Source organism: Azolla caroliniana, unplaced genomic scaffold (assembly GCF_043228905.1).
Source record: "Azolla caroliniana isolate FFs.n. ecotype wild unplaced genomic scaffold, voAzoCaro1.0.p SCAF_10, whole genome shotgun sequence".
Taxonomy (NCBI): domain Eukaryota; kingdom Viridiplantae; phylum Streptophyta; class Polypodiopsida; order Salviniales; family Salviniaceae; genus Azolla; species Azolla caroliniana.
The window spans coordinates 22310205-22336656 of NW_028230445.1; the positions used below are offsets into that span (position 1 = coordinate 22310205).

General features: G+C 38.9%; 5 protein-coding genes across 5 annotated transcripts; all 5 read right to left on the bottom strand.

Moving 5' to 3' along the window:
* Positions 1-675: 675 nt before the first annotated feature.
* Positions 676-1632, bottom strand: LOC147859652 (uncharacterized). Its single transcript, XM_087325333.1, has 2 exons — positions 1505-1632; positions 676-1336 (listed from the first exon to the last, which is right to left on the bottom strand). Exons 1-2 carry the CDS (start codon positions 1535-1537, stop codon positions 914-916), a joined length of 456 nt encoding a protein of 151 aa, XP_087181459.1. The 5' UTR covers positions 1538-1632; the 3' UTR covers positions 676-913.
* Positions 1633-3373: 1741 nt separating this feature from the next.
* Positions 3374-10131, bottom strand: SFGH (S-formylglutathione hydrolase). Its single transcript, XM_087325948.1, has 8 exons — positions 10003-10131; positions 9270-9533; positions 6479-6596; positions 5866-5913; positions 4772-4968; positions 4593-4691; positions 4041-4109; positions 3374-3878 (listed from the first exon to the last, which is right to left on the bottom strand). Exons 2-8 carry the CDS (start codon positions 9525-9527, stop codon positions 3696-3698), a joined length of 972 nt encoding a protein of 323 aa, XP_087182074.1. The 5' UTR covers positions 9528-9533; positions 10003-10131; the 3' UTR covers positions 3374-3695.
* Positions 10132-11700: 1569 nt separating this feature from the next.
* LOC147859654 (putative xyloglucan glycosyltransferase 9) lies at positions 11701-15198 on the bottom strand. Its single transcript, XM_087325861.1, has 5 exons — positions 14197-15198; positions 13540-13848; positions 13100-13390; positions 12871-12984; positions 11701-12786 (listed from the first exon to the last, which is right to left on the bottom strand). The coding sequence occupies exons 1-5, from the start codon at positions 15181-15183 to the stop codon at positions 12172-12174; spliced, it is 2316 nt and encodes a 771-aa protein (XP_087181987.1). The 5' UTR covers positions 15184-15198; the 3' UTR covers positions 11701-12171.
* Positions 15199-17660: 2462 nt separating this feature from the next.
* On the bottom strand, positions 17661-20930 carry LOC147859655 (ADP-ribosylation factor-like protein 8a). The gene is made up of 6 exons (XM_087325900.1): positions 20718-20930; positions 19723-19804; positions 19604-19636; positions 18436-18557; positions 18157-18321; positions 17661-18056 (listed from the first exon to the last, which is right to left on the bottom strand). Exons 1-6 carry the CDS (start codon positions 20753-20755, stop codon positions 17939-17941), a joined length of 558 nt encoding a protein of 185 aa, XP_087182026.1. The 5' UTR covers positions 20756-20930; the 3' UTR covers positions 17661-17938.
* Positions 20931-23190: 2260 nt separating this feature from the next.
* On the bottom strand, positions 23191-26446 carry LOC147859656 (protein CLAVATA3 INSENSITIVE RECEPTOR KINASE 5-like). Its single transcript, XM_087325501.1, has 8 exons — positions 26414-26446; positions 26268-26339; positions 25432-25491; positions 25253-25350; positions 25007-25153; positions 24563-24904; positions 24089-24471; positions 23191-23994 (listed from the first exon to the last, which is right to left on the bottom strand). Exons 1-8 carry the CDS (start codon positions 26440-26442, stop codon positions 23671-23673), a joined length of 1455 nt encoding a protein of 484 aa, XP_087181627.1. The 5' UTR covers positions 26443-26446; the 3' UTR covers positions 23191-23670.
* Positions 26447-26452: the final 6 nt, after the last annotated feature.

Here is a 26452-nt window from a genome sequence, read left to right on the forward strand (position 1 = left end):
ACTTCCTTGTGCAATAACCAAACACGGATGCCAACTAGGAGTAAATGGAAGTCGAGGTATAAACGTTTTTACAATATTTAAATCAGTTTTGTAGAAAAACATCATGATCACACATAAAGAAATAATGTTTCAAGTGGACTTAGTAAGCAAGAGAACAAAGGCTATTGAATTGGGACGAAGGTTTGGACTAATGGTCAAGGGAAGATTGCGCTATCACTATCACGCCACCATACCCCCAAAGCCCACACCATTAGAAGTAGTAATCATCCATTAATACATAATATATATAATTGGTAAATGTGCACTTTGTGCTTGCTGCCTCCTTAATGTAATAGACACATATATCATAAATAACAAAATAGTCATTGGACGTGGAGATTTCCCAACTCTCTCTCTCTCTCTCCTCTCTCTCTCTCTCTATATATATATATACACACACACACATACATACATATACTCATTACACATGCATGGGTAGTCTAATATATTAATTAATCGATGGCATGGTGCAAGGATGGAGTGCTTAATTATGATGAAGTGCCATTGTATTGTGCAAAATTCTGGTGAGCATATAGCAGCATCATCAATCAGGCCGGGTGAAGCAAATCAAATATATATACCCATAATTAATTCTTCTAAATCCATGCATTGCAATTAACACCATTCATCATCATCATCGTCGGAATAGTTACATTATATTTATCTTCCGCATACAAACTGCATCTCTCTCTCTCTCTCTCTCTCTCTCTCTCTCACACACACACACAAACAACACATCTTAGGTCCCGCTGTGAGTAGGAGCCTTCAACATAAAAGTTATATGGATCGCTCCATGAGGAGCTAACGATGGTTTTATCATGCTGCATCGATGGCACTACCTGACGAATTAATAACCACCACATTTCTGTCTTATTCAGTTTTTCTTTGCTTCGCCTCCTTCCGCTTCTTCTAATTCATCAGTGATAACGTCTTTAAATGCGGATGGCGTTTCTTCTTCTCCTTCTCCTTTTTCAGATGCATTATTGGTAGTGATATTAGTAGGTAACACAGCAGCTGGTGGTTTAATTGCTACAGCTTCTTCTGTTACTCCAGTTGATTTGTTATCTGCAGTTATAACAACAGCTCTAAGTGCTGAATCATCATCATCATCATGCTGAGTTGAATCTGATGACGGTGCGCCCCCATCACTAGCAGCAACTTCTTCTTCGCTACTGATCTCATCCTCACCAAGAATTTGCAGCTCCTTCACCGCCCGAGTCACAACTTCCTCATCGGTACTTATAATAGTACTGGTAGTAGACATGGTTGACGAAACAGCAGCTGGATCAATCGCGTCCTGGAAGTATTCAAATACAGATCAGGCTTATATGCATATAAATGTTCGCAGTCATCCCATTAGCTGTATTATTATACTATTAATGAAGATCAGGATCATCAGGAAGATATAATATGTTCAAACGCAAGAGTGAATCAGTTTCAACTCAGACTATTATGTAATTATTACCTCAACAACAACAACGTCGATGGATTCGGCCATGATCAAGGTATATGATGATTGGATTAACTAAGGTTACCAGCTATGCAACGGAAATGCAAAATGTTGTGAGATGACTGATGAGGAAAGGATCCAGGCTGAATTTATAAGCGAGAAAAAGAGGCCAATTTTTTTTAGGAATCCCAGGTCCCCTCCCCGTCTTTCCCCTTTTCAGGACTGAGGACTCATTTACAATAGATTAAGAAAGTATTTACTATATAACGAACAGCCAGCTAGCCTAGCCTAGGAGGGTACATACTTATTACTGATGCAATACAGATACAAGTAACCAATTCATTGGCAAAACAAGAGGAAGGTACGGCCGGCCTTTGCTTTTGTGCAAGATGCCTTCCCTTTCACCTCAATACGATTTATCAAGTTTTAGGCCTATTTCCAGGAATTAGTTGGTTAACGTAAAATATCAGGAAATTATATAAATTATTGTCTTACCCATTTATGCTAGTCGGAATCATCACGCTAGTGATGATTGTCTTATGCATTTAACGATGATCAACTTGATTATCCTAAGTTGTTATAAGTGTATACCACCTTGTATACTGCACAATTTTCAGTATAACATTGTGTCATAGTGCCAATTTTGTTCATGATATATATATTTGATATGCCGATTTGCAAATGTGCAGGTTATATACGGTGTAGATGTTTGCAAAGAGGAGACCATTCTCTTGCTGTGTGTCCAGCTGGAAAGGAAGATCTCTGTGGCTTCTTATCTACATCGCTATTAGAGAATCTGTCCGTAAAGAGAATCGGTAAACCCTAAACTTTTCAAATGACATTCAAAGATGTAAGTTTTTGCCACGCCAAAATCAAAACAGCAATTCCCATTCCATCGTTTTGGTTTTCTTTCCAGAAGTTTTTGAAAGTCTGATACCATTAGCTGGACAACACCCACTTTTCCAGATGCCAAAGACACAGAATCACACTGTTACAAAAGTACAACACAAAGGCTGCCAACAATCCTATTACCCTAAACTATTCATTCATAATTCATCACTTTTGTTATTATATGTTAATCACTTTCTCTTATCGTTTGGGAACATTTTAGTACATATTCATTTAAAGCCTAAAATTAGAAGCACATGCCTAAGAACATCACGTCACCATTGATCCTCAAGCCCTTGAAAACTTCCGTTGCTTAACTAGAATTTAGTATAAATATCTAAATAATGAGTTGTTTCATTGTATTGTACTGGAATTTCATCAATATAAAGCAAGACACTCAGTGCAATAATACTGGCACTACTAATTTGTTGCAAGCTCACTTTCAAAAAGTATGCATAAGAAACAATGTATGCATAAGAAATTGCTCAAATTTTCGTAGGGTCAGATATTTTACACGAGATTTGTAGTAACAATTTACAGTTGCTAGTATACATTGTAGGAATTGGAAACTAACGTTAAAATCAAAGCTGACATCCAAGAGTATTCATGCACACATGCTGCAGCAAAACTATTGAAGGTTAAAACTTGCCCCACGGGCACGTATCCAAAAGCATGTACTGTGAGAAGAGAAAATGTGTGATTTCCCAATCTATGTCAGATTGTTAAGTCTTGTCATTCTCTACCTCCATTTGTGCCAATTCACTCAACAGTTTTTCTTTGGCGATGCAAACCTTCAACAACATCCACACCAGCAATGAGCATGTCGTAGAGCCTATAGGTACGCAACTCCAGTTGACTCCATGAAGATAAATCACTTGCTTTTAGTTCCAAATCCACAATTAGCTTACACCAAACAACTCACCACATATAAAAAGTGGCGGATGGGATGGACATCTCACAACCACGTGCATCATCATAGTTGACTTCGTACTGACCCATAGCAAACATTCAGGTTTTCATTCAAATCTGTTTTACAAGCTTCTATGTCTCTAAGGCTATCTGAGTAAAAGAATATATGTGGCTTTTCTTTAAATATTTCTAGTCTGAAGGTCACTTTCCATCTTTTCCCACTGAACATAATTGTGTATAGACCATAGATGGATGTCCCTAAACAATATCAGATAATCAGCTAGACTTCTCTGTATAACTAAGAAGAAAAAAAAAAAATGAAAATTGATTGAAAGGAAAGGAAACAATCCAAGAGTTAAATATGTTCCCAATTGAAAAGCCTACAGACAAAAACCAATGCCACAGTGTGTCAAGCGCACAATGCTTCAGCATGATGCTTTATATGATCCTCAACAAATGAAGCAATAAAGAAATAGGAATGATCATATCCTGGTTGCAACCGTAGGATTAACGGTATCCCAGCAAGATTGCAGGCATCCTGGAAATTCTCTGGCAACAATTGCTTATCATGTAAGAACTTGTCTGCATCACCCTGTTCCAGAGAATATGAAGTTTTATGCTCAAAAAATGCCATACCTTGAAGGACAGAAAAACCTACTCTTTTCTTATCTCAGCAATCATCAGAAATCAATCAATCTAAACAAAGACCAAAGACCAAAAACCAATATAAATAAAAAAAACATATCAACTATACCTGATCAATTAATATGCTTGTTCTGTTCAGACCTTTGTAATTCTTCGCGAGTTCAGTCGCATCATAGTCCTGGGGCAATCGACATACGTATAACATATCACAAAATAAATTCTTTAAGCTCAGAAAATAATGGCAATCGATATGATTTAGTATATCATTTTCACTAATAATTTCTTTTTAGGATGAACAAACAAGAGAATCCAGGTAGTGCTAAGATTAATACATAGAAACATGGAATATGAAATAACTTCAATGGTGTGGTGATGAACAATCTCTACAACTGCTCCAGACAAGATTAGCTAAAAAAAGGTGACAAACTAAGCTGCACCGAGAAACATTAGGAGCACATAATGTAAAGCTGAACAATAACTTTCTCGATGGAGGGGATGAGAGTGGTAGAGTGGGTAGAACAAAAAGAAATAGGACAGAAAGTGATATGTGGGTCCTCAACCATCATTAGGCTAAGAATCTAAAGAAGAACCATGCAACTCTTGTGAACCATGAAACAATAATCAGTTTCCTAATACAGAGAGAAGAAAAATGTAGACAAACCTTCCACAAAGATTGATCAGAGCCCAAATATCCTGGAAAAGCCTTTTGTCCCCAAGGGCAAGCTATTGGATTACAAATTGGAGCAAAAGCTGAAACAGACTGAAACAGAAAACGAGATGTTGTGTTTTGCTTCATAAATAAATTAAGTCTAGAAAGCATAATTGTGTTTGTTCAATCACCTTGTACTTATCTGAGTTTTTCAAAAAAATAGTGAGTGCACCATGCCCACCCATAGAATGTCCAAAAATTGATGCACGGGTAATATCAAGTTGTGGAAAGTTTTCATTCAAAAGCTCTGGTACTTCTTCTGTTACATAACTGTACATCTGCCAATTTTTCCATTTTGATTGTGTCGCATTTAAATAGAAGCCAGCACCTGCAAATTAGTTAAACATAAACTCAGCAAGCCTCATAACTTAAGGAATGCTCACGAGTGAGATTGGGTACGATACACTTTTAACATCAAGTAACCAGCACCAAACTGTCATGGACATGAATACATCAAAATGCCACGTATGAACAATGCCTTCAGTTCATCTGTTATTCCCGTAAACCATATCATCATCAGAAAGGACCATCTGCATGGTGTAAATGAATTAACTAGGGGATATAATAGAATGCAAGGACAATTGGAAGCCTACTTCTTATGGATCATGCATCAACCTGAGGGTTAATCCTAATAATCACTATTTACATATAACTTAAGTAGTTGTACCCTAAAATGGAGTAAATTATAATTTCAATGAAGCTGTTAAGACAGTAGCTGATGGCCATCGGAATCAAAATTATGGAACCTAATAAACCACTGTCCTATTGTCAAGACCTACAAAACAGTCTCATTTTACTTCAATAAGATTAGATGTGCAAATAATACGTTTTAACCTTCAGATTTTAAAATCCAAATGAGGACATTTACAATTCAAAACATGCTGAAAAGCATGAACAGATAAATGTGAACAGACTCGGGGTTAATCCTAATCACAACTATTTACATATAACTTAGGTAGATATACCCTAAAATAGAGTAAATTATAATGTCAATGACGCTGTTAGGAGTCAGGACAGTAGCTGGTGGCTATTGGAATCAAAATTGTGGAACCTAATAAACCACTGTCCCATTGTCAAGACCTACAAAACAGTCTCATTTTACTTCAATAAGATTAGATGTGCAAATAATACGTTTGAACCTTTAGATTTCAAAATCCAAACAAGGACATTTACAATTCAAGATATGTTGAAACACACGAACAGATTAAATACGTACACACCCTACCTACACCAAAGTCCCAACTGTCAGCCTCCCCTTCCACATTCAGTCCTCCTGTAGGCACAGGCACACAATGCCAGCAAGTCAATAATTAATTATATAAATAATGCATGAGATACATTCACTATGCATCACAATCAATAAATTGGAACATTTTAAGTATTTCTCTTACATCCAAAGTCAATTGCAACAATATTTATTGCTAAATCAACAAGGTGATAAGGTGTTATTTATCAGCATCTTGGGACACACACAGCTCAACAATACTCATCAACAAAGGCTTCCACCATCACTATCACATCCCTTCAGTCAATCCATGTAGTATCAGTGGAAAAACATATCTTGTCAAGTAGCACACAAATCTTTCACCAAAAAAAGAAATCATCAATTCTCTGATCCATCCTTTTTCAATGTATTTGGCCAGAATTAGAACAACATGTAAATTGAAACCATAATGAAAAGCTAGAATTTTGAAAAGTGAAAAAAAATGAAAACATAGAAATTTAAAAAGTGAAAGAAAAATGAAAAGTTTGTGGGAAATTATCATGATCATCAAAAATGCTTTTCTAGCTTATGAGATCTTGAAATTATGTAGGAAAGTTCAATTTTACGAAGTTACTTGGAGATGTGTCAGTGCAGATGAGGGCAACGCCCTCCTTTGCCGCAAATTTCTGTGCTCCTGACTTTATAATAAAATTTTCATCTGAGCAAGTGAGACCAGATAACCAGTACAGTACCTGTCAAAAACACAGGATATCATCATGAAGGACTCTCCAATTGTAAAAACTGTAATTCATATTTGAATCATATCAGCCAATTTTCATTTCAATCTTTTGATGATCAGGCCAACTTCCCTTATGCACAGACATAGAGTATACTGGCCAATGACATAAACCAAATTGAATAGATGTGTAAGAAATATATAGCTTGATAAAACCAAAATAATCTGATCTCACATGTAGAGTGTGATACAGAAAGAATCATCCCTAAAATATGCACTCACATCTCTGTTCTCATCAATAAATAACTGTCATAAAACTCTTGCTCCCAAAGGAAAAGAGACCAAGGTGTAAGAGCAGGGCGAATTCAAGGATAACAATGAGTGAGAATAAGTGCATGCAGTCCCAAGGAAAGGTGTAAAAAGACCAATGACTGGCAGCGTGCGACTGGATAGTAAGCACATAAACCAGCATGATATGCAGAGAGGTCCCATCGAAGCAAACAAAGTTAGCTATGATATAGAATTGAAAAATCATGATTTTGACACTCAGGTCAAGAGACATGAAGACGCTGGATTGGCGAGCAAACTCAGCCATGGTATTAGAGTGATTTGTGAGTCACCATTATTTATTTCAGAACTTGTTCCCATCGTTATATGGATGTAAACATTGCTGCATGTGTATATAATGTGAGAAGCTTGGTACTGCGGTAACCTCTATGTTAGTGTCAACCAAACCTGTGTCACTAGTGAGGGAGGAATTGGTTCAGGGAGCTCTACTATGCCGACAAATGAGAGCATGTCAAATGCATCCCCTCAACAAAGGGTGGTGAGCATGTGATTACCCAGGGCATTGATCAACACCTGTTTCTCACAAGCCAACCTATTCCTACCACTGCTTGACACTCTGGAGATCCTACCAAGGTGGCATAGACGTCTCTAGCAACCTACTCACTTCGAGGAATTGACAATGTTTTGTAACCAGAGAAATCAAAGGGCAAATAGCATGAGGTTGTGAACAAAGTTCCAGCGCGGGCATGCCGAAATTGTGGATAGACAAAGATATTCAACACACAACAAATGCAGTGACCAAACCCTTTCATGAGATGGAAGCTGTTAGAAGATCTAAGAAATATGCCACACTGGAATGTCATCTCAAAGCTCCGGCCTGTAGGTGTTCCATACCATGTAGAATACCTGACTGACAAGTAGGGATCCAAATACAGCAAGACCAAACTGCAACTGTAAGAATTTTGGGGGTGCAGAAAGAGATTCCGGGGCGCCTAAACTAGAACCCGTAGGATAGGGGATCAGCACCCTACATCCTGTCAACCTAAGGATGATGGACCCTATTGTATCTGCTCCTACGGTCCACGCTATGCTTAGGGTGTATCAGCTTGGCAGCAGAGAATAGGTTGCCTACTAGGCCATGGGAAGAAGAAGCCATTAGTCCCTCCAATCAAAACAACTGTTGGCACTACTACCCAACTTCTGAGGATTAGTGAATCCCCAGCTAGGTTGGTACTAATACAAAATGAGCAACAAAACAAGTTGTCCATATTTATGTAGCAGGTCGCAAGACTGGTGGGTAGGATGAGCATCCCCACACTTCCACATCAACCGAAGTTCCACAAGTGTGGATGAAAACGAACACTAATATAAGAACTATTGTGTAAATTTCTATGATTATATATAACGTAGAAGTGGTTATATAAACCCTTCTTAGAAAACCATGGCATGGGCAGGAAGTCACTCCCAAGAAAATAAAAAATAAATAAAACAAAAACGATCATAAAAGAAGAAAATACATGGCATGACATTTGATTAGGACGTTTATGTGATTCTAGGGGCCTACAAACGCCCAAAGCCCCATACCAAGTTGGATGGCACCTGAAAGGATAAGAAAAGGAACCTCCAACCTATGTTGAGTGAGCCTACTAGGAAGCCAACCTGAGGTAGAGAAACTACGTGCATGAAGCTGCCAGACAGGAAAGACTAATATTTGAATAGGGTCTCAAGAAATGAAAATAACTAATGTCAGAGAGTGGAATAATGGTCAACAGTGAAGCATAGATCATAATCCTGCTGATGGCAGAAAGGGTGCAGAGTAATGTGGGTGTGGTCTGGGCACCAAATACAACCGCAATAACGCTGATCAACTAGGTACCTGCAAAGGAATCAGAAAAACAACTTGACCCAGACCACCAAACCCTCCAGCACAGAACCTGAGATGGCCTGAAGCAAAAGTAGGCTCAAGGGAACAAAACTGGACCTTGATGACAAAACATCACTGTTGATGGGCAGGACTACCCCACAATGGCCTGTGAACCAACAATAACAACACCAGAGACTTGTGAAATTTAGGGTACCAAGCAGACACCGTGGAGGATAAAAGTCGGACCACACCAAGCAACAGCACACACCCCAAGAGTGGTACAAAAACAATGTAACCTAAACTGATAAGAGATAGCAGAACACGTTGTTGAATGCATTGGAAATATAGAAAGCAGTACACTGACTTCTGGAGCGTATCAAGGTCACACTCCTTATCAAGGGCATGAAGTTTGGAAATTCTCCAATATGCCAAGTGCTGTCTAAAGAGCAAATGCAAAACATGTTTCTACCAAGTGCAGCCAACTTCATGCTTAAGGTAACTGTTTTGAATATTAACCTTCAGATATAGAAGCTATACCGGAACTTTCTTGGTGGCCGCAGCAGGTGGAAAGTATATACTCAGATTCATTTCAGAGCCACACACAGAGCTTTGATGCTTAAATCTCTTGTTGAATCCATCAAACATCTTTGAGCTGCTTATCTCTGTGACTCTCTTTGATTCATCTGCCATCGTGCTATACCTGGCAGAAGGACAATGAGCTACGACTTGTTTGAAAACTTTGGGGAGGCACTTTAGGGAACGGACAGCAACTGTAGCCACCAACCACCCTGACATTCAACACTGCAAACCACTGGGAGTTAAAGAAATTTAGAGAAATACAAAGAAAATGTCAAATTGGTCATCATCTAGAATCGTCTAGGTTGACATACTTTGCAATTGTGAATTGATAGAGCAAAATGGGCATACATGAAACCTCTGAGAAATCACACATAAAGGCAATATTATTAACATTTTATCCAGGTGCTAATATCCCACATACCCAACACAACAGCACTTCTTGCTCAACAGAGAATGAAGGCATAAGACGCCACTGGAGGGAAAAGATTTTCCCCGAGGAACATACTAATAACACGTGTGGCATGATCATTAGACAGAATTTGATTTTAAGTATATCCTCTCAGGAGAAATGTGTTCGTTTTGGATTTGGATCGATGTACATGAAGGAAGGAATGTTTATATGCTCATGCATATCCTGGAACAAGAAGTAGTTGATTGACGAACTCGGATCTTCTCACTTCCTTGACCTCACCTTACCATTTCATGGTGTCACAATGTTATTGAACAGATCTTTAACCTTTCCTAGAGTAACACTGTTTTTCGTTTCGATCCTTTCTGCTTGCTTATGGGTTAGTAACATCGTTATGCCTCTAACGCAGATCACAGAGACAGACCTCCGTACACAAAGCTTAAATGATGGGCCAAAGAGAAACGGGAGGAGGAGGCATACCTTACCTAGTCCACTACCTCTGCTTATCACCGATTTCGACGATCTCTGAGAAAGGGTGAAACGACTAGGAATAAAAGACGCAGGCCCAAGGGGATAGGTACCACCAGCCAATGGTAGCGAACTAAGTAAATATTTTGCTGTAGCAGCCGCCGATGCTTTGTTCCAATCACTCGGCTAAATAACACATAAACTTCAACGTTTCAACTTTCATATACATATATATATGTATTCGAGCTTAACTATATACTCCATTTATTGCCGCCCTCTTGCGTAGAGAGCGGCGGTCAAGCCATAATTGATTAAATTAGAAGCTCCATTTGCTAATTATACTGAAAATTAAAAGCATGTGTGTAAGTAAGTTTGCTTGTATATAACAGCTTAATATGCTAATTGGGTCCTTCCTTTTGATATTGATTAAGTTTGCTCGTAAATAAAAGCTTAATGAGCTAACTTGATCCTTCCATTTGTTTTTTGATTGATCAAGATCTTTAGCCAAGTGAATGAAGCAAATAAACATTCATTAACGTATGGTTATTGGGTGGATTAATTAAGTGTATACATTTTTACATATAATGCTCCTTTTGTCATAGATGATTTACCCTAATTTAATTCTTAATCTTGTCTATAATATATTATTCGTCTTAATCTTGTCTCTTGCATCCTCCCTAAATTTTCCTCGAGAAATCGGTCTCCCACGAACAATAAAAAGATATCTATTTGTCTACCAAGCATATTTAAGCATACTTTTAAATTCCAACAAATACAAACATATTTTGGCAATCTTCCCTTCCCAACTTGCTATATTAGATGAGCCCCATGACACCTCGCTTTCTTTTAGTGAGTAGTGGAAATGTCTCTAAGAGAAGGATGGAGCAACAACTTTTTATGCTTCATCACAAGAAGTCACCCATAAGAATGTACATTGGTCCTTGATGGCAATGGAAGAAATGACAATTCATTTGTGTATGTCATCATCCACAAATGGCAAACCAACAATATAGCTCTCATGTAAATTTCAAATACAATGGAAGGGGAATTTTAAGTCTCATCATAAATGACTATCAAATGGATGTCCAATGCAATGGAAGGGATACCTTAACTACCATCCCCAATAACTATCAAATGCATGCCAAATACAAAGTCGGTGTCATCCTTGAATGGATCAGGTGCTCTTGATATACAAAGTTCCTAAGAGTCTCTAGGCTTTGATGCCCCGCTCTAGGATGAGAATATTGCTCCAAGTGATGGTAATTAAGCATTGAACTTGCTCTATAGATTAGATTTTAAAAGCATAAGAATAATGAGCCTCAAAGGTATGGATGAAACACATTCCAATGCACTGTCACTTAGGTACCATATGAAAAGATAGGACTGCGGTAAGATTTGAGGATAAATAAGGTGCAAATCATACAAAGGTGTAGACTCGGATGTAATAATAGAACAAATCGTTCTCAGCTAGAGCTTCCCAATGCAGAGAGTGGGAGGGGATGCTGCCACATATAAAAATGAGGTATACATTTATCTGCTTATCTGCTAACAAAAAACTAAAGTTTAGTTATGGTTAACTCAAACATTCACATCAATGCTCAATTGATATGATGAATACATCCACATTCATGATCGTGTCTTTCTCAGTGCCCTGAAATTCAAAGGATGGTTAGGAATAATGACAGATGGGGAAATTGAATATGGCCCCAGAAAATAGAAGCATTTGCCATTGTCTAAAAAAAACCATTGTGATGAGGGAATATTGGTAGTAATTACGCCAGGTATCTCTTAATGATAACATCAGGGAACACAATTGGTTATCTATGTTTCATTGAAACTTTGTCATCAGGTTTGCCAAGATATTGGGTGGGTTTTACCTACTTTGCAGCAGCTCACTTGCAGATACTAAGTATAAACGGCATTTAGTGGATTGAGCGTAGCATCAACCCCTCTTGACGCATATTTACTACATGATTTATAGCATCATTGCTCACCAATGAGATCTAGACCAACCAGGAGGAAGGACATCCCTTGAAACAGAAGAAAGTAGAAATGAACACCTTGAACTGACAACAAGCTTCTTGCTGATGCAGTGAGTAGAAGAAATGCAATCGCGAGTTCCTTGCGATAGATACGATTCGTCTTTCTCTTCCTCGCTTGAACACTCTCATTGTTATGTTCACTCTTTTTAACATCTATGTCTGCAACAGACACACATTGATGATGCTCTGCCTCTTTGGCAAAGCCCGTTAAATCCGTCTCCGAAGCTCTACCAACTTTCTTGGTCACAACCCACTCATAGGTGCTTCCAAGCTGAAGTAAACCCGAGATCATAGCATTGAACTTGGTTACTGACATAGTGTTTTCGAAGAGAAGGTAAGGAACAATAAAAGGGAATGATTTTGGTGCGGGTAAAACATTCAAAAGCGACATCAGTGCTGGTACATAGCACACGACCCATCCAGGCAACTGGGCCTCAGGAATAAACATGGTCATGGGAAGAATTATGCAGAACAGAGTGAATGAGTAGAATGGAAGTATGAGCTTCCTAAGCAAGAAAAAAAGGAATATCAAGTTCCCTTTCTTCCAAATCGAGATCTGCAAAGAGAAACTGTTAGAATGACATCAATGGATTGAAATTATCCATAAGGACTGCTTTTATATTGCAAAAGCCATCCAGACCTTGGATGACATGATATCTGGAAGACAAAGACGAAATAGCTGCATCGGTCCTGAATGCCAGCGATGCTGTTGCTTCCGGTATGCCTCATAGCATTCAGGCAGTTCACAAAGACACTGGATCCAGAAATTTTATATTATAATATTGCAAACATATTCATAAGCTATGCATATATCTCTAAACCAAATTAAGCTGTACATTTTACGTGATATCGGACAATCTTCTGCATACCTTCACATCGTTGAGAAAAATGAACTTCCACCCTTTTAGATGAGCTCGGACTGCAATATCCATATCTTCCACAGTGGTGCGCTCCAACCATCCACCTGATTCTTCCAAGGCCTTGATTCTCCACACACCAGCAGTTCCATTGAAACCAAAGAAGTTGAGGATTACACCATTTACTTGTTGCTCAACTTCAAAATGGTAACAAAGATTCATATTCTGAAGCCGAGTAAGAAGGTTCTCCTCTTTGTTTATGAACTCCCATCTTGCTTGAACCAGGCCCAATTCATCATTCCCCTGCATAATTTGGCGATTTTAAGTCAAAATAGGATTACAATGGCAAAAATCAGAGAGTCTCCACCCTAGCTGCAGTACAACTTCCAAGCTCATTCAATGCAACTCAATTGAATATCATGCATTACTAATTTAGGTAGACAGCATGGTACCTTAAAATGAATGACAGTGCGCTTCAAAAAGTCTCGTGGTGGCTGAAAATCAGCATCAAAAATAGCTACAAACTCATAATCTTTGACATAATCACAGCTCATTGCAGACTTAAGATTTCCAGCCTTGTAGCCCGTTCGATCAATGCGATGCCGGTAAACAATCCTGGTACCATTCTGTTGCCATTTGCAAACTTCATTGCTTATGAGGATCTGCACTTCTACATCACTGGAATCATCCAACACTTGAATAAGAATCTTCTCTTTGGGCCAATCCAACTGGGCTACAGCAGAAATGGACTGCTGATATACCTGGGACATAAAGCTCTATTTTTTAGACATGGATTGCCGACCTTTTAGTTTTTCATGCTGAGGCTGCAGCCTAGTGGTAAGCCATGCTTTCATTCACTTCTATACCTGGATTGAAGTCCAAAGAATTTCACTACATATTGGTGGGTAATGTAGGGAGTGGGAGGTTTATCTCTATCTATTTGTCCAGTATCCATCAATCTATACGAGTTAGATATATACATATGTATACATTCGTATATTATATACATATCTAGCTGTCTATGTAAGTGAACCAATGCATCATCCATATCCATCCATCCACATATATTTCCATAAATATGTTGATGAAGAGAGCATTTGGGAGCATACCTCTCTTTCATTACACATAGGGATCTGGACAAGGACCATCGGATAGCCTGCATCTGGATCCTCTGTGTCCCCGCAGTCTAAAGTCTGAGCTGTTGGCATAGGCTTGATTTTCCGCAGGTTTACCCAGGCAGCACCCAGGAACTGGGTCACCCTATCTGCCGACTGCAACAAGAACATAAAAATGCAAGCATTGGCTAAGGCTTGCAGAGGGGGGCCCAAGTAGTTCTCACGGACATAGAGCCATGAGATATATAAAGCATGAAGGAGGCTTTGCATGGCATCAGGGGAAGCAATGACGATGAGATGCTGACTAGGGATCAATGGATACTGAGCCCAGCCTTTAGAGTGAGCAATGAGGTCAAAGGCGAGCATGAAGATGGCAAAAGCAAGGAAAGAGACGATGAATCTGTAGAGCTTCCCCTTATGCAAAGACTTGAGTCCGGAGGAAGGAGGAGGCAGAGATGAAACAGGAGCAGTGTAGGAGGATGCTGTGTTCTGGTATGTCGAGGGACGCCTTTGAAGGGCTGAGAGGAGGGTCCACGCGCCCTGCGCCATCCAAGCTAAGCACCCTGCTGCCCTCTGGGCTTTCAGGAGAAGGACCCACGTCAGCTGCTTACCATTCCTCCCTCTCCTATTCTTCTTCTTCTTCTTCGTAGTTGTCGCCATCATCATCATCTTCTTCTTCTTCTTCTTCTCCATCTCCGTCTCCGTCTCCATCTTGTGTAGCAGCAGAAGACGATGGCGGCCATGCTGATCGGTCCTCCCTAATCCTCCTCCTCCTCCTCCTCCTCCTCCTCCATCATCTTCTTCTTCTTCTTCTTCTTCTTCTTCAACTCCTTCTCCTTCTCCTTCTTCTGTGCTGTGCATGTCCAGCAGGGACCAGTTAGGGTTCTCCATCTTCACCACCACTGAGGTTCCCTGGTGTGAGGAGGTGTCCTTACCCCACCAATCCACCAAATAGGAGGAGGAGGAGGAGGAGGGAGGCATCCCCTCTCAGAGACAGACAGACAGAGAGAGAGAGAGAGAGAGAGAGAGAGAATCTCCCTTGAATGACCCTCTCTCCTGGGTTAAGCTGTGATTGCGAAACTCTGATGCAAACAAAAATGTGAATATTTAAATTTATGTTTGTATATTCATATGATTGGTATTACCGTATTACTATTATTAGTTCATCAATTTAGACCATTTCAGTTATGCGCAGTCCACGTCGGACAAACAGACAGACAGAAGATCTAAGAAGAAGAAGAAGAAGAAGAAGAAGATCTAAGAAGGGAGAAGTGGGGGGGGGGAGCGTATGAAGGAGGGAGGAGGCCTACGGAGTCAGTCAGTCAGTCCGCTCAAATCTCATTCGTGTTATTATTACTAATTCAATACAAATTCGTTATTTATTTTATATTAGGCTTGGCTTGGCTTGGCTTGGCTTGGCCTGGCCTGGCCAGGCGGTGAGTGAGTGATGGATGCTCTCTATTTTATCATCATCATCATCATCATGTAGGAAGAGGAAGAGGAAGAGGTCTGAGACTTGAGTAGGAGTAAATGTGGGTGTTAGGTGTGTGTGTGTGTGTGTGTGTGTGTGTGTGTGTGTGTGTGTGTGTGTGTGTGTGTGTGTGTGTGTGTGCGCGCGCGCGTGTTGGGTAAGTGTGAACTTTGAAGGGAGAGGGTGTTAGAACTTAGAAGGCCCTTGGGCCCTTCCCTTCCTCCCCCCGCCTCCCCTTTTTCTTAACGTTACGTGTAACTACTTATGTTTAGCTTGCTGCAGCTAAGACAGGATATACAGTCTTTTAAAATGGCCAAATGGCTTGTATGTATGTACACAAATAAAACCACCAGAGAGAGAGAGAGAGAGAGTGGGTAACCATACTCCATTGTGGCATCCATTGTAGTAGTGTTTTCCACACACATTTTATCAATATAATTGTCTCTTCTCAACAATAGAGAGAGAGAGAGAGAGAGAGAGAGAGAAAGAGAGATTTCACATATTAAGTGAGAGAGAGCAGATGTGTGTGTGCATCCCCGCGCCTTGTTTTGTTTTCCCTATTCAAAAAGTGAGGTATCTACATACTATCTACTAGTCGTTGCTCCCAAACCACAAATCTTAGTTTCGATACAATAAAAAGGTGCGAGAGAGGGTGGCTATGCTATACATATAGCTTTTTCTTTGTAAAAAAGTGTATAACATATATGGGTGTGAGCAAGAACGAGCACATGGGTAAATTTACGATGATGGTTGCACATGTAGCACTCATTCCTTATTGGTATTATACAAGTGTCACAAAGGGCACACCAACATTACCATTGGATTTTGATTGGCTCATGAGGGACAACTTTGCCCCAAGCCATGGGTTTCACTTCACATATTGATATAGCTATAGAATCTGGATAACAATATTTAGTACGGGGTTGAAGAGTTTTCTTAGAGTCACAAATGAGGCCTGGAGAATCACATCTTCTCCAATAGAGGCGTTTATGAATAGAAAAATGTAGAATTTGGTGATTTAATAATAATGATGATGATTGTTCATAAGCACAACCTTAAAGTGCATAAATGTCCTCATAGGAAAATTTATTATTATCATTGGTAAGGACAAATAACATATGCTTTTTTATTAAATGTTTGGATGCAAGTATTAATTAATCCTTGGAAGTTGGGCCATTTGTAGTGCTTAATAGCATTCACATTATGTATCTATCATCATATCCATCGGTATTCACATTTCTGGCAAGCTAAAGCCTTACATGTATCCCACTTGTGTTTGAAGTTGAGCCTAATAATGTATTGGAGGTGTGATCAAGGCCTTAACTCTACCTTTGAAGAAGCTTGATGTAAATGCATTCATAATGCTACAATTTAAGAGTAGCGGTGTGGCTATTTTCTAGTTTCTATGCATAAGGTGAGGTATCACCATGCAATTGTTACAAACTATTTGTTTTGCTATTTGCAAGGGAGGCATTAGAAATCAAATGAGGAGAAATGCAGGACCCTAAAACCAATATCACAATTTCCAGATTTTCTTAAGAGTTAATTATGGCCATAGCTAGAAAGGTACAATCTTGAATGATCACCCAAATATAACTGAAGCAGGGATAACCTCCATGCACTAGCCATAACTGGGTTAATGATCTAACAAAATCCTAAATCACCACCAAGTGCTAGCTAGAAGGACGACATTGCCTCTACAATGTGAAATATACATGTCATATAGCCTAAATCTTTGTTTTAATCTCAAGTATGCAACAACATTTTCAAAGTAACAAACACCATTGCGACAAGTGGATGCACTAGCCATAATTGGGTGAATGAACTAACAAAATTCTAAACCACCACCAAGTACTAGGTGGAAGGACAGTATGGTCTCTACATTATGACAATTTTACGTGTCATATAGCCTAAATTTTTGTTTTAATCTCAAGAATGAACAACATTTTTCGAAGTAACAAACTGCTTGCCCATCGCAACAAGCTGATGAACATAATGTTCATATATTTATCATTTGGTAAGGGTATAAACCTATCTTCATCATTCTTGTGTCTTTCTTCACATTGTATCGTTAGAGAATTAGTGAGACATTTGACCCTAACAAATGCTTCTATTGGATATCACACTTTGTTATTTGATATGAAATGGAAACCCAAGATGACCGACCAGAACAACTACCCTAGTTTTATAGCCATCCCCAAGGTTTCACACAAGTAATAGACTACACAATGGGATGACAAAGTCATCTTCACCTATGCTATCTAATTAACTTTTAATTTTTGAATGTTTTACAAGCCAATCAATCACAACATCAATATTTGTTGAATTTTTGCAGGAAATCGTGTAGCAGCAAACTTCACGATCAGATAGAGCCGCAAGATTCCTGCAGATTTTAGAAGAAAGAAAAAATGAGATATCGTAGAATATGTTTATTTATGCGAGTTAAACTGGGAACAAACTGAGAATGGATGGTAAATTGTCACATTTCAGCAATGAAAGCTTGCTTGGATAATGCTTCAGATTGCTTATCGATTTTGTTTCCAAGCACAAGGAGTGGAATTCCAGTTAAAGAAGGCTTGCTTAACAAATCATGGAGCTCATTTCTTGCAATTGATATGTTCTCCCTATCTGCTGCATCGACAACATATCTGGAGAGGGGGGGAGGGGTTATGGCAATAATATATATCAGGACATTCTTATATTTAATGACATAACAATATGTATGATGATTCTGTTGTTGAACTTCATAGTGCGTTACTTACACAATAGCTGATACACCCCGGCAATATCTTTCCCACATGCTTCTGAAGCGAGGTTGACCTCCAAGATCCCAGAGCTTGATAGTAACATTTCCTCTAGTCACTTTCCTCATGTTAAATCCAACCTGCAATGGAACACTAATCCTTGAGTCTTGACAAGAATCATAGGTAAGTTATGACAGCATCTTAGCAAAGTTATGACCATTGAGAGAGAGAAGAACGATGGATATATTCATGTCTACTAGAGGCCAAAATCGACCCATGAGACAAATTGTGATTGCAAACATCTGCGGATTCTTGCTATCTATACCTCAGCAAAAATAAAAGCTTTAGGTTTCCTAAAGCTCCGTGATCCTGATCTTAATGCATGTGGTGGAAGGAGTTTTGGAGATGGTTTACAAGCATGAAACATATAACTAATATGTGTGCCGACTGAGTAGCGGTGATTGGACATCGTATCCGAGGCTGTTGGTGCAGTAGAACAGGCTATGCTGAAGCTCAACAAGTGCATCTAGGTTTCCTCTAGCAGATCAAACATGGTGAGAAATTATCTCCATGATCTGGTGTTGCAATGGCACATGTGCCTTATATCCTGGTACACAAACGCCTTTGTTGTCATCAGCGTTCCTCTGCTTTCCCAAGCTGACCTCTCAGCACGTTGTCAGTGGAGCTATGAAGCTATGGCAGAAATCATGTGCGACATTGCTTCCCGTATGCTACTACAAGATTCATTTCATTTACTCATCTAGCTGTCAAGCATAAATCGTTCACATCTGATATTTTCCAATTAATAATCTTGCTGTATTTATTTGTTGATTTAAGAACTTTCAGATAATATATTAGATATAAAAACAAAGAATTGAGGCCCATCACAACATCTTGGATGTCCAATAGAAATCAATCCTCTTGCACACAATGTTTACAATTCTGTATATTATTTGTGCGTGACAGAAATTTTCCTAATGTTTAATTTCCCCATCCCTGATGCAAGATGGTGCAAAACTAATTTACAAACTAACCCATCCCTCTTCCAACCCTTCATATAGTCAAATTACATTAAACTTGTGAGGTATAGCAAGCTCGAAACTGCCTATTAATTAATTTCTCTCTCAAACCGGCTTTAGTTTTAAACAGATTATCACCAAGCTTTTAAACAAGGGTAAGATCTTACCGTAGGAATCATGTCCTCACTATATCCACAAGTCTGCAAATACAATGTCCAAAACATGTCCATCATAATCACTCCAATTATTGATGTATTAAATTCAAAACTTCATCCACTAACGTTACCGCTATCACATTCACCAAAGATGTCTTTCCAGCATTTTGTAACCCAATTAAGGAAAGCTCCATTTCTTGCTTGAAGAAAAAGCTGTGATTATCCAATAAAAATCTCTCTCTCTCTCTCTCTCTCTCTCTCTCTCTCTCTCTCTCTCTCTCTCGTGTGTCGTTTAGACGCACATATATGTGAACTCTATACTATGCACTGAAAACTATTAAAATAATTAGAAAAACTTGCAAGTTCTGTGCTAACTAGTACGTGCAATAACTGAGACCAGTATTTTATGCAAAATAAAAGCAATGAAGTTACAATCGTCTGCTTATTGAGTAGTTGTATAATAAAACTTTAGGATCAAACAGCATGGGATGAGAAAGAGAAAAAATATACACCAATTGGTTTCCATGCCCATCATTTGAAAATAAAAAGCATAGCACAATTCTCAATTATGCTGCAAGTTGCAACAAACACGTTCATTAATTTCTTGCTCAAAACTTGTGTCATTTAGATTTATCCTTCAATGTGCATGCATCATCGGTTACTATACATATATTTAAGATTTTATCGAATTGTATTGTGTTTTTGCTCCTTGCATTTGAAATAAATTGGATAGAATTTAGTATCTCAAAACTAGTCTAAGAGCATTTTAATTAGTTCAAAGCTGAGAAGGGGGTGATGACCAAGAAACATATAATCATCCACATTTGAAAGGAAAAGAAAAAACTTCTCCAACAAATTGACTATTAAATATTGAGCAGAATTAGTTGTTTTTTCTATGAATTTCCTCTTCTCTCTCTCAATGTTACCTATTCTACATGTTTCATCACTCGTTTTCCCCTCCCTCTTTCACTAGCAATGTCACCATGACGATGACGAAAGAAGAAATCATGGAGATTCGATTAATTTCACAAAATGTCTGCACTCAGATCTATTTATGCTGCATCACGTTATGCAAGCAATATTATTCATAAACAATTTAACACATACTAGAATCAATTATACATACCTGCGCAACCAATTGAGGAAGTTTTCCCAAAGACCCATTGTTGTTGTGGGAGATGAAGAAAACACACAGTTAGGGGGAGATGGGCAGATAGATTAGATCAGTTGTGGCTTTGACGTGCGTGCTTATATGCACGTGGTTTCTCGAAAGCATTCAAAATTAGTGAATCGCCTATTTTAACGTAGTTTTAACAGTCACGATACTGAATTGCAAAGATAGCCAAGTAATCCTGGAATTGCTTTCTTTAATGCGATTATACACTACATACATACATAGATTGCTTCCACACACACACACACACACACACACACACAAAACAAAAACGCAATTCGTGTTGGTGTTGGTGTTGGGGAGGGGACCTCTTCTCTTTTTATATTTACTTTTCAACGTGGTACTTAGTACTTACCGGTGTCCAAACGCACTAAGCCCATTGGGGATGATGGATGGGTGTTGTTCCCATGCCATGGCTTGTTTGTTGAACTAGAGCATTCATCCCCCCTCACTCACGACCAAGCTTGACCCCCGCATTATCTTTGCCTACCTTTTTTACTTAAGTAATTATACTTACAATGATTGCCATTTTTAAACCCATGCTCTTCATAACTTCAATGTGGTTAAAGTTCCAACACACACACACACACATTGCTCGAAAGGCTCTTTACATTTAAGGTGGACGTACACCTACTATTCTCCCTAAAAGCTATAAATAACAATTTGAAGGAGAGTCTAAACTTGTGATGCCTTGATACCAACTATAAAGTTTCAACCATAACCACGGGTGTGGCATTATGAAACAAATCGACTGAAAAAGGTGTCGGTGGTACTCATTTAGAGAGTGATGATGCTCCCCCCCGAACCACTACATGTCCTAAGGAGTTGGCTATATAAACGAGATAATTCGTAGATTTCTCAGAGATGAGTATAAAAGTCATCTAGAAGAAATTCATAGAAAGGAGTTGGCCTTTGTAGATTCGATTGAGTTGAGTGTGTAAGTCATGTCGACAAATTTCCCCTCATTAGCACAAGGGCATTTAGTGTTGTGTTTGCAAGTTTTTGTGCTTGTATTAACTTGGGTATGACTTTTAAATATGTTTGTGCAAAGGTGCATGATTATGTGTGTTTGTGCGAGTGCATACAAGTTTTGCGTTGAATGGTGTATGTGTATGTATATGTATATTGATATGCTTATGCCGGTGTTTTTGCTCATTGAAGGGTGTGTGGTCACACGTGTGAGAATATGAATGTGTGAATATATTATTGTGTTTAAGTTGGAGTCTACATATGTATTGTGTCTCTCCACGGTTCCGTGGGCCTCCCATCCTGCTACTGCTAAGGTTTGCGCTGGAGCTTCATCACATTCATCTTCGACAGTTAGGCCTGACCACCCTATCTATCTATCTATCTATCTATCTATCTATCTATCTATCTATCTATCTATCTATGATCATTGATAAGGAGGCCAGATAGATGCTCTTCATCGAACCTCCAACTTCTATGCTCTTTGCTTACTTACCATCACCCGCCAATTGGGAGGTCTAGGCCTCGGGGGTGACTCCACTTTCATTTTGCTCTTTATTGCCTAAGTGACTCAGACTTTGAATGTCCTCTTCCTGTGGGCTATTTTTCTGGTTGAGGTGGTTCGAGACTTCAGCCCAATCTATGAGCTTGTACATCTCTTGTCAATCAGTTTCCACCAAGAAGATATGCTCTTGATAACCCATTTAAACAAGTAGGACAGGGTGCTCTTCTCAATCTCATTTTTGGCACACAACAATTAAAAATATAACAGCCTTACATTCATTGGTTGCCAAAACCTATAAAAAGCATTGTATAAACCTTCATTTATAGAAAACATGACATACTGCAATTTAGAGTGGTCTTGCTTTCAACTTTTATGTTTACCATTGTCGTCCACTTCTTGTGTTTTTGGCATGATTGACATCCTGTGATAACATAACTTATAGAGGTATTCTTTACAAAGGCTGGTTTAGCTTGGAGTTGCCCCTTCAATTATTTGTTAGAGAGAAATAGTTATTTTATGACTTCTGTACGTGTCAGATGTTCTCACCATGCCAAGCGTTCAGCAATTGGCATGTCCTATTTCTAGTACATCAAGACGACATACTGGTGGGATTGGTAGATAAAAGGTGTCAATGATGATTTGGCATATGAATAGCCACTATTTTTAACCAACGCTATCATATCATCATCACATCCATGTCCTCGCCATCATTCAGAAAGATTCCTTCCACTGTCAAAGCCTTCAAAACTACTACACTATGTAATAAATTATTTAAACCTTTTTTTCTGATACGTTGAGGTGCTTAGGAATAAGCCGCAAATGCTTAGGAGTATCGTAATCCACGCCTTTTGATTCCTTATATGCATGCAACTAAGCTTTATACATCTAAAGAGCAATGCAGCAAAAAGTAACAAACACAAGTACAAGCAGAACCAGACACTGTCTTACCACGTATCAGTTTATGTAGCATTAATTAATCAAAAGACAACTCCACAGAATGTTGTGCTTGTATAAGTTGTATATTACAAAATGAAGAGATATTATTCTCTTGCTATCATTCATATTTCACATGCTGATATGCCTAAATCTTGGATGTTGCTGTGAAACAAATTTAGAACCACGCAGTAACAGTAAAAATGGCAATCTGGGTAATATCTGCTTGCTTGTAAACATAGGGAGGAATTTGTTACAAAGCCAAAAGCTAGATCATACATGATTTGGGCCTAAATCTTTGAGATTACCTGGCGGTCATCATGAGCAACGCTTGTCCTAGTATACCTTGCCGTATAACTTCGCCATTCTGATATCTCACGATATCTCACAGTAACAACACTACATATATTGCATCCCCAAACTCCCTTTCATGGATATACTGCAAATTATACATGTGGATAAGTGACACATATATTGTATTGCGCATTTAAGAGTGTTGCATCATCGTGGTCCCGATAGTTCAACTGCCTCGAGTATCAAAGAAGAGTCTTCAAGGACATCCAAGTACCGATGAGGTATAATTTCTACACTCTGATTATGCCTTCGCTCTACCTCAGCCCTTTGCCATGCTTCCCATCTTTCTACTAGGCCATCTCCTTCCAGCATGCGAAGCACTTCCGACATCTTTGGCCGGTCAACAGGATCGAACTGAGTACACAATAGAGCAATCTGTACCATCTCTTCTAGTCCAACTGGCACAAACTCTTGTTTGAATTCTGAATCCAGAAGCTCATTCAATTTCTTCTCTTGTTGGAGCTTTTTCACCTGTAAAAAAATTAAGACATGAGAAAACATCAACTAATGATTAGGCGGCTAGCTAGCTAACCCTTAGGCAACAAGTAAGAACATTGCATCTCACCCATTCCAAGAGGACTAGGCCTCTTTGGTTAGATGAACGTCCAAAATCGATAGCTCTTTGTCCAGTGATAAGCTCCAGCAGAAGAATCCCAAATCCAAAAACATCAGTTTTCTCTGAAGATTGCCCTGTAAACAAGTATTCCGGTGCAATATGCCCAACAGTTCCACGAACGGTTGTAGTGACATGTGATTGCCGATGGTCTAAGAGCTTAGCAAGTCCAAAGTCTCCAACAACCGCCTCAAACTCCTCGTCCAAAAGTATGTTGGCTGCTTTCACATCCCGATGAATAATTTTTGGATCACATTGTTCATGTAGATAGAGCAGTCCACGTGCAGCACCTATGGCAACACGCTTCCGAGTTGGCCAATCAAGAACAGGCTTTTCTGCAATTTCATCATGTAGATTAGATGCCTATTCATTAGAAACCAGGTCTGTAGCATAGCATTCTAAGCAGAACCACTTACAAATTCTCACCTTTCAGGCGAGAAGCAACACTACCATGCGGCATATAAGGATAGACAAGTAGACGTTCAGTTGGTGTTACGCAGTATCCTATCAAGCGTAGTATATTTCGATGCACAGCAAGACTGATCATTTCAACTTCCATTTGGAATTGGACCTCCCCGCCTGCAGCATTCATGTCTTTCAGCCTCTTTACTGCAACAACCGTGTTATCAGGTAGAGATGCCTTGTATACATTGCCAAATCCACCTCGTCCAAGTATGTTACTGTTGTTAAAGTTGTCCGTTGCAACCTGCAGCTCCCTGAACGAGAATCGTTTGAGCTGCCCCAGGCACACTTCAGATTCACCACGTTCTGAAATTTATAAAGATATGCCAAACTTCAATGATGATATTGTATGCACCGAGAAGAAATGTTTTATCTTTCTTATACAACAGACTCTTTCATTACTCTTACCTGTATCAAAGAAAACCTGCTGATTATGTCGCCGTCGCCAAACCCAGAATACACTTAGTGTTAGCAATATTGATAGAATAGAGCCAGCACCTGTCCCAATCGCTATAGCTTCAACCTTTGATCGCCCTTGTGTTCCTTGTAAGGGAGCTGACACAAGGTTGAAGATTATCAATGCTTTTCTAAAGAAGGTATGATAAGGTCTACTGTCCATGCCAATCCAAGCTAAACGGTAAGATGGATGCAAACCTGGTGGTGAATCTGTGGGTAAAGACAAAGACACCGGGGGTTCACCAGGACAGACACGAAGAGAGCCATAACCACATAACAGTGGGTTTCCAACCACACTGTAAACAACAATAGCCATGTCTTTATCAAGTGATGAAAGCAGAGAAAAACAGATTTAATCCCTTTCCGAATATTTTTACTTGAAGGTTGTAGGTGACATATGTGGCACACGTCCACTCAAATTATTGTAGGAGAGATCCCTGAAACAATAGTTGGGAATGTGAAAGTTGATTTAGCTTCTTCTCTTTCTCTGAGTAGTTCTTTTACTTATGAATACAAAGATTTGAAATTAGATTTCCCAACATTACTCTAGAAGCATTTATAGCTTATTTATACAGATTTCCATTTGCAGGAACAAGTTACAAGGTTTTGAAAATATGTTACACAACCAAGTTGTATCCACAAACCTGCAAAGAAAGCTCACGTCTACCACAAATTCCCTTTACTCTATTAGCAATAGTGGGTATGATGGAACGTGATAATTTCAAAGATAACTTGAATCGTTTTCATGACACATTACCATATGAGGTAAGATGGGTTATTTGCACCATGACATGCTTCAGAGGAGAAGATTCAGACACTCACATTATAGACTAAATAAAATAAAATAAAGTGATCATCTGAAAGGAAATGTGGCCATCACATTAACAACAAATTCGATGAGAGAATAATACAAGAATAAGCTGTGAGAGAGATGGAGACTGGAGATTGGAGATTGGAACAACCCCAGCATAAAAAATCATTGATTGGATGGCTTGCTTGACTCTTTGAAAGTGCGGAAGTAAAACTTGCTATTTAAATGAAAATATAGTGAGGGACAGATAAAATACATTGGTTGAAAGTGAGTATTGTGTAATTGTATTGTTTGTGTTCTGACAAGATCAAAGCCTCAAAATCTAAATATATTTTCAGTATCGCATTGCCACAGGTATCCATTACTCTTGATACAATCATAGAACGAGATGGGAATTCTTACAGATAGTCGAGAACATCAATATCAGAGAACCATGTAGGAAAAGTTCCAGATAGACTGTTATTGTTGAGTCTCCTACAACGATGCACAGCAAACACTCAGAAAAAAAAGTATATATGCTGTGGTTTATTCAGAGGATAGATACTTACAGATAATTTAAACTCCGTAACTGTCCCATAGATCTGGGT

Coding starts and splice junctions, on each gene's coding strand:
- LOC147859652 (XM_087325333.1), bottom strand. CDS start 1,537: ATGGCCGAATCCATCGACGTTGTTGTTGTTGAG. Junction 1,337..1,504: donor TCGACGTTGTTGTTGTTGAG/GTAATAATTACA, acceptor GAATACTTCCAG/GACGCGATTGATCCAGCTGC.
- SFGH (XM_087325948.1), bottom strand. CDS start 9,527: ATGTCAGGGTGGTTGGTGGCTACAGTTGCTGTCCGTTCCCTAAAGTGC. Junction 6,597..9,269: donor CGGCCACCAAGAAAGTTCCG/GTATAGCTTCTA, acceptor TGTTTTTGACAG/GTACTGTACTGGTTATCTGG. Junction 4,692..4,771: donor AAAACTCAGATAAGTACAAG/GTGATTGAACAA, acceptor TTTCTGTTTCAG/TCTGTTTCAGCTTTTGCTCC.
- LOC147859654 (XM_087325861.1), bottom strand. CDS start 15,183: ATGCCTCCCTCCTCCTCCTCCTCCTCCTATTTGGTGGATTGGTGGGGT. Junction 12,985..13,099: donor TTTTTCTCAACGATGTGAAG/GTATGCAGAAGA, acceptor TTCTGGATCCAG/TGTCTTTGTGAACTGCCTGA. Junction 12,787..12,870: donor CAGATATCATGTCATCCAAG/GTCTGGATGGCT, acceptor TTCTCTTTGCAG/ATCTCGATTTGGAAGAAAGG.
- LOC147859655 (XM_087325900.1), bottom strand. CDS start 20,755: ATGGGTCTTTGGGAAAACTTCCTCAATTGGTTGCGCAG. Junction 19,637..19,722: donor CTTTGGTGAATGTGATAGCG/GTAACGTTAGTG, acceptor TTGTATTTGCAG/ACTTGTGGATATAGTGAGGA. Junction 18,558..19,603: donor GTGAGGACATGATTCCTACG/GTAAGATCTTAC, acceptor GTTCCATTGCAG/GTTGGATTTAACATGAGGAA.
- LOC147859656 (XM_087325501.1), bottom strand. CDS start 26,442: ATGGGACAGTTACGGAGTTTAAATTATCT. Junction 25,351..25,431: donor ATGTCACCTACAACCTTCAA/GTAAAAATATTC, acceptor TGTTGTTTACAG/TGTGGTTGGAAACCCACTGT. Junction 24,905..25,006: donor GCAGGTTTTCTTTGATACAG/GTAAGAGTAATG, acceptor TATAAATTTCAG/AACGTGGTGAATCTGAAGTG.